The sequence below is a fragment of the Hermetia illucens genome, chromosome 2 (assembly GCF_905115235.1).
Source record: "Hermetia illucens chromosome 2, iHerIll2.2.curated.20191125, whole genome shotgun sequence".
Taxonomy (NCBI): Eukaryota; Metazoa; Arthropoda; class Insecta; order Diptera; family Stratiomyidae; genus Hermetia; species Hermetia illucens.
The window spans coordinates 161,654,338-161,663,472 of NC_051850.1; the positions used below are offsets into that span (position 1 = coordinate 161,654,338).

General features: G+C 43.6%; 2 protein-coding genes across 2 annotated transcripts; one reads left to right on the top strand and one right to left on the bottom strand.

The window, feature by feature from the left end:
* The first annotated feature begins 7,059 nt into the window (after window positions 1-7,059).
* LOC119650225 lies at window positions 7,060-7,674 on the top strand. Its single transcript, XM_038052802.1, has 3 exons — window positions 7,060-7,254; window positions 7,316-7,453; window positions 7,505-7,674. The coding sequence occupies exons 1-3, from the start codon at window positions 7,111-7,113 to the stop codon at window positions 7,589-7,591; spliced, it is 369 nt and encodes a 122-aa protein (XP_037908730.1). The 5' UTR covers window positions 7,060-7,110; the 3' UTR covers window positions 7,592-7,674.
* Window positions 7,260-8,910, bottom strand: LOC119650224 (oocyte zinc finger protein XlCOF6.1-like). The gene is made up of 2 exons (XM_038052801.1): window positions 8,695-8,910; window positions 7,260-8,628 (listed from the first exon to the last, which is right to left on the bottom strand). Exons 1-2 carry the CDS (start codon window positions 8,803-8,805, stop codon window positions 7,654-7,656), a joined length of 1,086 nt encoding a protein of 361 aa, XP_037908729.1. The 5' UTR covers window positions 8,806-8,910; the 3' UTR covers window positions 7,260-7,653.
* Window positions 8,911-9,135: the final 225 nt, after the last annotated feature.

The window sequence follows — 9,135 nt, forward strand, 5'->3', positions numbered from 1 at the left end:
GTGGCCCGCCCACCGTAACCTATTGAACCGGATTTTATCCACAACCGGACGGTCATGGTATCGCTCATAGATTTCGTCATTGTGTAGGCTACGGAATCATCCATCCTCATGTAGGGGGCCAAAAATTCTTCGGAGGATTCTTCTCTCGAACGCGGCCAAGAGTTCGCAATTTTGCGACGCCTTAGATGCTCCCCCCATTAATGCAGATAGGAAGAGTACGATGACCTGTCAGACTGAGAACTTTGGCTTTGATGGTGTTTAAATTCAGTCCAACTCTACATAATTTCTCTTCTCAAATCCAGGTCTATAATCCGGTGAGAGAGCAAACAGATGTCATTAGCATAGTTGAAGTGTTTAAAGAAAGATGTCATCGCCCATTGAACTCCTCCACGTCTCCGGAAATAATATCGGTAACAAGATGCATCGCTGGCGGACTCCGCCAAATTTTTCTAAGATTTTATCTCGGTGCAACATGTGACATCATATGTCGCTCTTATAATAGCTAGTAGTTTCTCCGGAATGCCTTTCCGAGATCTCGGGTGGTATCGGAGTTCGATCGCATCACACTCGTAATCACTAGCAGCGATTAATAGTGCCTCCAATCCTTTCCATTCGTCGATCCACTTCCATAATTTTGCAGTCAGGCAGATCTTATGCCGCATCTTCGGGATGTGGCCAACCACCGACATAACACCTGAGAAAAGAGCACTTTTAATGGCGGCCCAATGTTCATTGATATTCTCTGGCGGATATATCTGCCGTCCGATCAGGAAAATAGCTCTTCTAATATCGAGCGACAGCTGGATCCAATAAGCGATCGATGTTGAACTTTGGGTCGTAGCTCTCTAACCCTACCAGAAGTGCCTGACGAAACACGCAAGCGAACATAAGCGATCATAAGCAGGGGCCTCTTTCGAGGTTGATGTCAGCGCCTCTCTTGTTACGTACACTCAGAAAATAACTCCTAAATTTACTGTTGATTGAAAATTGATCAATCTGAATGCTTGTATTGTGACGATCAGTTGAACTTCAACTGACGTTAGGACAAGCTCAGTGCTCAAACAATATGCCACTAATAGCGACGCGGTGGACGCTGTAGAAATCTACAAAGCTCCCACCAGTACCGAATGTTCAGCTTATGCCTTTGGAATTATAGCTAAACTTCCTCCTCCTCCACTTTATAGAAACCGTGTTACGTCGATATAATTTTCCTGGCCGCTATCGAGGTTCTAATATTCCAATTTGAAAATAAAATTCTAAATTTCAAATTCGAATCTTCGGACTTCTGCTACGGAAAGGAAATTTGTCCGTGTGGCGCCCTGTTCTGCTTTGTCGCGCTACATGGCTGAGGAGTTGTTTCTTTTAGGAAAAACAAAAGGAAAAGAGGAAAAAGGTGACAAGTGCGGAGTGTGTTGTGCCTGAGGAGATCGAAAATTGTAAGGATGGGAGATAGTTGGTCGCCTAGGGAGAAAATTGAAGCTCCGCCGCATCAAAGCCACTTAAATGTGAAAAGTGGATCGCGATTGTATCGGAGTTATTCTGTTTTCCTATTGAGGACGAAAGCAAATGCGGTCATTTCCATTCTTGTTCCTGAATAAGTTATGCATTGCGCGCAAATAAATGTGTCTCGCGTAGGAGAGCGACCTTACCACTTTGGAAGGTGTTCGGCAATTTCCAATCGTAAACTCAAGAAAAATCGGGAAATACAACCCCCGTCAGAAATAAATTCGAGGTTTTTATTCTACATGACAGCCTTTGTCGCCGTTACGTTAGCCTCCCTTTTAGTGGTCATGTCTGGCGCAGGCGTCAATGAATGTCTCACTGGCGCCTTGACCGCTTGTTGCGAACCGTAAGGAGGCAGTACCTGTGCAAGATGAGGATGATGCCATGGCTGCGTTGACAATATCGTCCATCGAATTCATCGCGACTCTTACCACTGTCGAGAGTGAAGGCACCATGCCGACGATAAGGTCAACTATATGAAGGATTAAGTCAGTTCGATAGATAAATGAAAGGATTAGATTATTGTAGGTGTGTAATTTTGCACTAAATATAAGGTACTCTTTACAGAATAAATGTGCCATGGTGCGTAGACTTACAGGCTAATTTGATCCAAAGGATCTTTGGTGTGTAAGCTGCAAGGACAAATTCGGTCCACCCTGATGGACATGCGGAATTTAGGTATCAAATGAAAGGTCTCGGTTAGTACTTTCTGAAGCCGGTCTTAGTTTTGACATTTGTTGGAAAGGTGGGGAGTGCGGGGAGTTGAAAATGATCATTCCTTTAACAGGCCCATTCTCAGAAACTACTCAATCGAAATATCTGAAAAAAATCAAGAGGTTGCCACTAGGTTAGGCTCCGAAATTCCCTCCATACTGATATTTCTTCAAATAAAGTTAATAATAGTACAAGCAATCAGACCAATTATTTCACGATCAGCAGTAGATTCAGTAGATCAGAATAGATCAGAGTTGCCTCCTGGATGCGCGTAACCAGAGAGGCACTGACATTGGCTTCGAAAGGGATTACCATGTGATGGCCGCGTAATTCACCTGAGAATATCAATGAGTATTGGGCCGCCATTAAAAATGCTTTTTTCTCGGTTTTTGCGCAGATTGTCGCCCACGTCCTGAAGGGCGTCAAAAGATCTGGTTGACTGTGGAATCGTGGAATCCGATTCTCGGACGGAAGGGGTTGAAGACTCTACTGATCGCTACGAGTGATGGTGGGCGTGGCGCGCTTGAACTCCGATGCCGAGCGAAATCCCGTGGCAAGAGAGAATTTCCAATGGTCAAGGAAGTGGAAAATGCCGCAGATCGCAATGATTTCAGAAATGCATACCGCATCACAATAGAGCTTGGATGTGGTCGCAAATATTTCGCTAGTCCTGCGAAAGACTTCTCGTCGACTTCTCATCCACGATAATGAACAACTGAAGAGGTGGAAAGAATACCTCACCACCGGTTCTTAACCGTATGACATCCGATGAGTATGACAATTCGAGGGGTATCTACATACTCCTTGTCCTCGCGAAAATAATCTTGGAATGCATCAAAGAACATCTCGAAAACTTGATCGACAGAGAGCGGGCTATGAATAATTTTGGAACAGTGCGCGGAATTTAGATCTTCAGTGCATTTGCTCTTTATCGATTTCGAGAAAGCTTTCGACAGCATGAACAGGAAGTGTATCTAGAATGCTCTACGCAGCAGGGGCATTCCGGAGAAATTAATAGCTATTATCAGAGTGACATTGATGACGCAAAATGTCACGTGTTGTACCGAGGTAAAATTTCGGAGGATTTTGAGATCCAAAGCAGCACCAGCGTTGCATCTTGTCACCGATATTATTTCTTCTTATTATCAGTGACGTTCTTCATGCTACCTTGTCCGGAGGAGGTGGAGGATTTCAATGGAAGAAGACATCTTTCCTCTGTGCTCTTTCATCGGGTCGTGGACCTTAACCAAATGGCTATGGATTTGGAAAGAGAGACAATTAGAGTCAGACTGAAGATAAACACCAACAAATCCCAAGTTCTCAGTCCAATGGGTCATCGCACTCTTCCTATCTGCATTAATGGCCAGAGCATCGAAGGCGTCGATCAATTTGTATATATAGGAAACGTGGTTTTTGCTAACGGTGGCACCGAACTGAATGTTTCCCGAAGCATGAATAGCGTTGGATCTGCTTACGCTGCCCTGTCGAAAATCTGGAAATGCAGTTATCTCAACACGAAGATCAAGTTGGGACTATTTTGTGCTAGTGTTCTTTCTGTGTTTCTATATGGGAGTAGCACACGGAAAGTGAACTCCATGTTACCCAAGAGCTCCAAGCTTTGATTAATACCTGTCTGTATCGTATTATCGGATTACGTTGGCCAGGCACTATCTCAAATGAAGAATTTGATTGGCGCACAGGTCCGGCACTCGTACATGAAAGCGCAAGTAGATAGTATTGCATGTTGAATCCGGCATATTTGTATTGACAGAATTCATGTTGGAACAAATAAACAGATTCTAATTTCCTTTTCGTCAATGATTTTCATTTATTTTCCGAATACGTATTATAATATTATTCCGCTGAAGAAGGCAGCAAGTGGCTGCAGAAATACGTACTCGGAAAATAAACGAAAATCGTTGACAAAAAGGATATTAGACTCTGTTTATTTGTTTGGGCAGTAGATAGGTCACACATTAATGAGGGGCGACAGCTACCTTTCGGGCTACGTCATGCAGTGCAATCTATTCTCCCAGGATGGCCCGATTACATGTGAATGGAGGATATAAAATTTTTTTTTACAGAATGAGGCTATGGTGTTTGTCAAATGAAAAGGCTCGATTAGTACTCTTCGAAACTGGTCCCATATTTGCTATCGGGTGAAAAGGGAGTGAGGGCTCAAAACATGACCTCCAAAAAGTGTTGCAGGTCTCGTTTTTAGAACCTATCCACCCGAAAAATATGAAAAAAATCACTAGTGCATCTCTACGAAATCTAGGCCTCAAAATAGAAGAAAGATTCTCACATAAAATGAACGCAAAGCCTTTATACCCGAAGCGCCAGCTTCCGGATACTTGATGGTGGCTGCATTTGTCCATCATCTTCAATTGGGGAGACCTCCAACTCGGTGATATTTTGGGTGTCGAGCAGTTCATCAAAATCCTCAACCCATCGCTCCAATATGCGGCGGTATTTCTAACAAAAAGTTTTTATGAATTGAAACTCAACACCGTCTCCGTCGCTAGTAGTAATTTTCTATTCGAAAAACAACTTATACATTTACTTTGTACTGAAGGCGTTCTTCTCTTCTCCACGACTCAACTGCCCGGTTCCTACACGATTCTTTACTGAATTCTGTCATGACGCCGAAAACCAATTTTCGCTCTCAAAAATTGTTTTTCGATGTCATGGCGACTGCGATTTGCACTTGCAAGTTGTTCGCTCCTCCACAATGTTATACCTGGGGCTAGCTTCGATGGTTCTTTCTACTGCCTCGTAGAAGGTATCCTTCTCCGACTCTACAGTTTCCTCTGTAGGGGTGTGAACGTTAATGGGGCTTATATTTCCAAATTTGAGTGTATAGGCTTTCGCTTATATTGCAGTCGATAACAACAGGTTTCATTTTTGGCTGATTACTCCGAACATATGATTTACTGAATAGCCACTATAATATTGGGTTGGGGAAAAAGAAATGTCGTATTTGTGATCGAAATTTGACGCTTTATTTAACATACTTAGAATTATCCGATCTAAATCAAATATGCACCGTTTTGTTCGCAAACTTGTTGCCATTTAGAAGGAAACTTCATTATCCCCCCCCCCCCTCTTTTTATTTGCAAAAAACTCAGGCAGTCAGTTTTCGCAAGCCTCTTTTGAGACCAACTTAGTAGCACCAAGAGCGTTTTGCATGGACCGGAAGAGATGGTAATCACTTGGTGCTAGGTCCAGATTATACGATAGGTACGATAGGACATTCCATCCGAGCTCTTGTAGCTTCATCAAAGATGTAGCGGGGTCATCAAAGATGTGTGAGGCCGAGCGTTGTCCTTCATTCTTACTGACCAATTCTGGCCGCTTCTGGTCAATCGCCTGCTTCAAACGATCGAGTTGCTTACACAAATTGAGGGTCTGGTCATAGTTGAGCAGCTCATAGCGCATGATTCCCTTCCACGAAAGACACAGTAAAACCTTCCTGGCCCTCAATCCGGGCTTGGCGGTTTTTTGGGTCGGATCGCCGCGCTTCGACCACGATCTTTTTCGCTTGAGATTTTCGTACGTGATCCACCTTTCATCACCAGTCACCATCCGCTTCAAAAATGGGTCGAACTCGTTCCGTTTCAGCAGTGTATCGCAGGCGTTGATTCGGTTCAAGAGATTTTTTTGCGTCAACTCGTGTGGCACCCAATCATCCAGCTTTTTTTGGAATCCAATCTACTGCAAATGGTTCCAAACGGTTTTATGGTCTATACCCAGTTTCTGGCTAATCGAGCTAATGCTCACATGCCAGTCTACTTCGATGATTTCGACCATTTTATCGGTTTCTACGACGATTGGTCTACCAGTACGGGGTGTATCTTCGACATCCACTGTACCAGAACGAAATCGATCGAACCAACGAAATCGATCGAACCAACGCTGTGCTGCACGAATCAGTACAGTATCGGGCCCATAATCTTCACAAATTTTTCGGCCGCCTTCGTTGCATTTTTACCTCTTAGGTAGTAAAAATATAAAATATGACGAATTTCTTCCTTGGTGGACTCCATCTTTGACGCGCTATAGCTTGAGACTGAAACGTACGATCACAACACTGTCAAAGAGACACTTGTAGCGCAGATCGTCTTCAAATCGCTGTATAGTATGGCCCGATGTGATAAGTACAACACAAGATATGTTTAAGTGTCGCCATCTATTTCCCTAACCCAATATATGGTGTGGTGGCTATTCTCTAGGAAACCGGCCTCTGTCCAAGCATCTCTTGCAACGCTGTTACATCAGTCTTATATTGGGGTAGGGTATCGGCTAGTAGCTGGGCAGTTCCTTTTTTATGCAAATCGTTTTCCATTTTCGTTGACGGATCCATCGTTTTAAAATCCATCAAATCCGAGGCTCCTTTCGTGGCTACCTAACTTCGGTTCATGTAAGGTTGTCAACCCTACCCAACCCCAAACCTGGAGGACCAGTTGGTACAATTTGTCCCGTGTTTAGGCGCGGGAGACTCATCTTCATCCGTCTGAAGTTCTTCATTAAGACAGAATTCCCAGCGATCACCACGTGGAGGCAGGGATTAGTAGTAGAGCTGTTGGTGTTGGTTCAGCAGGTATTTATGCTCTATCGAGGGTGCCATTTCGCATTTCGCTTTGGGACTTATACTACCCCTTGACCGCCTAATACTGAAAGATAATGTCTATCCTTTGGTATATTTTTTTGTCTAACCAATATACTCTACTCTAAGCTGGTGTAGTTATTTTAACTGAATCAATACTGAATAAATTTAAAATCAAAATGTCCTGCAAGTCAGTATAGCTTTCCATCCTTAGGAGATGGAAAAAGTGCGCATGTCCTACAATTTTACGTCAAAAGGATCCCGGGTCCTTACGCACGGCACGCAAAATGACAACTGATAAACCACCTTCGATAAATCTGAGAAACAAAATAATCCTATTGTACTTGATTGTGTTTGGGGTGCATCGAACTAGGGCCGCGGATGCTGTTTTCCACTTCCCTGAGTACGGCTACAAGGAAAATAACAAAAACGTGAATACGCCGGAATGTCTTGAGTTTATTAATAAAAGATTTAACTATTTTCTCATCCTAGGAGCTGACTTTTCGAGAGTTCGAGACATCATGTGAGCAGAGTCCACGTTGTGATACTTTGAATGGGGTTGAAAGGGTCCGCTGCACACGGCAATGCATTTCGCCGTCCTGCTACCACGAAATTTACCAATTTGATGAGGTAAGCTTGCCTGGGCGTTGGGGAATGTTTAATTGTTGGATTTGATTTCAGCTCGAGGAAGGAGAGATCGATGTAAGACTCAACTCGTTCAAAGGATGCTTCATTCAGGCTTATCGGTCGCAGGCAAATATGACGTAGTGTCCAAATAATCTCTATTAGGTACTGTAGCGAGACTGGCAGGCAGAGTAGAAATAAAGTCGTCACAAACTATCCACTAACTCCGTCTCCTTGTTTTTGTGGGTCCGCATATGTCGTTTGAGGTCGTATTTTTGAGTAAAGCAACTATCGCAAATCTCACACTTGAAATTTTTCTCGTTGAAATGGGTCAGCATGTGCCGCTGCAAGTGGTACATTCGCAGGAAGTTCTTCGAGCAAACCGTGCATCCGTACGGTCGTTCCCCGGTGTGTGTTCTCCCGTGTTGGATGAGATCGCTTTTGCCTGCAAATCCTTTACCACACGTGATGCATATGTAGTTCTTCTCGCCCGTGTGCTTTACCATGTGGTATTTTAAGTGCGAACTAGTTTTGAATTTCTTCGAACACACCTGGCACTCGAAGGGGCTCTCGCCGGTATGTAAGCGTTCGTGGGCTATCAGCCCGGCGGATTGAGAGAATTCTTTGTCGCAAAAGTTGCATTTGTGGGGTTTTTCGCCAGTGTGGAGTCGTTGATGAACTCGAAGGTTGTAGGCGGCTGTGAAACTCTTTGAACAGATTTCGCAGTGAAACCGTTTTTCGTCTTGGTGCTGGCGAATATGGGATTTCAGGCGGAGTTTTGTTGTGAATAATTTGTCGCAGATATCGCATTGAAAGAAATTTATTGAGGTCCTACTTATCAGCCGGGAGGATTCAAAGTTCGCTGGTTGGCTTCCATCAATAGTTACGCTTTGGATTTGAGAGTTCATTGCAGGGTCGTTTGCCTCCTCAAAATCGGTGGCAGCGTCTTGATCATCTCCATTCATTGCCAGGTACTCTGTGTCTTGTTCAGCTATCGAGTCATCATTGTCAGGGACTATTTCCAGCTCGAAAACGCATTCTTCTGTGCCTTCGGCATGACTGAAACCGTTCCGAAGTTGCTCATCACTTTCTTCAATTTTCCTTCTGAATTCTACAAAACCTTCAACTTTACCCAAGCATTGTAGGCAAATATATTGTGGAAGATTGTCTTCTTGGTTTATCTGTGAATTGGATCCGTTAGAATATTATACCAAGCGAACTTGTATTTGCTGAAGGACAAAACTCACCTGAACGTTCGCTATGAGCTGTATTTTATCACATATGCGCTCGTCATCGGATTCGTTGAAAATTGAAAAAAGACTTGCAGCTTCGAAGCATATCCGACAGAACTCCCTCATAATTCTAAAAACGTCCTAATCCGAAAACGCACTTAAATCCGAAACTGTTCAAAGGAGTACTGTTTGTTTACAAACAGATATCCAGTCCAAGTTCATGACAGCTGACTTCTTGTCATCGCAGAATCCCTACAATTCTATCAGCGGCACTCAAACTGTGAGACACTAACAGCGTGCAATTTGAATTTCCCTACCAGCAACAGATTACTGCTTATAGGAACCGGAAATAAGCATAAACGCCTAAATCAGGGACAAACAGTCGTCTCCTTAAATAAAGGACATGTTCAAAAGAGTCCATTTCCGGTTGCACAGCAGTCGTTTGTCTTATGGAGT

Excerpts from the sequence above, each read along its gene's own strand:
- LOC119650225 (XM_038052802.1), top strand. The coding sequence starts at position 7,111 with ATGACAACTGATAAACCACCTTCGATAAATCTGAGAAACAAAATAATC. Across the intron at positions 7,255-7,315 it reads ACAAGGAAAATAACAAAAAC|GAGCTGACTTTTCGAGAGTT; the intron begins GTGAATACGCCG and ends TTCTCATCCTAG. Across the intron at positions 7,454-7,504 it reads AAATTTACCAATTTGATGAG|CTCGAGGAAGGAGAGATCGA; the intron begins GTAAGCTTGCCT and ends ATTTGATTTCAG.
- LOC119650224 (XM_038052801.1), bottom strand. The coding sequence starts at position 8,805 with ATGAGGGAGTTCTGTCGGATATGCTTCGAAGCTGCAAGTCTTTTTTCA. Across the intron at positions 8,629-8,694 it reads AGCTCATAGCGAACGTTCAG|ATAAACCAAGAAGACAATCT; the intron begins GTGAGTTTTGTC and ends TCCAATTCACAG.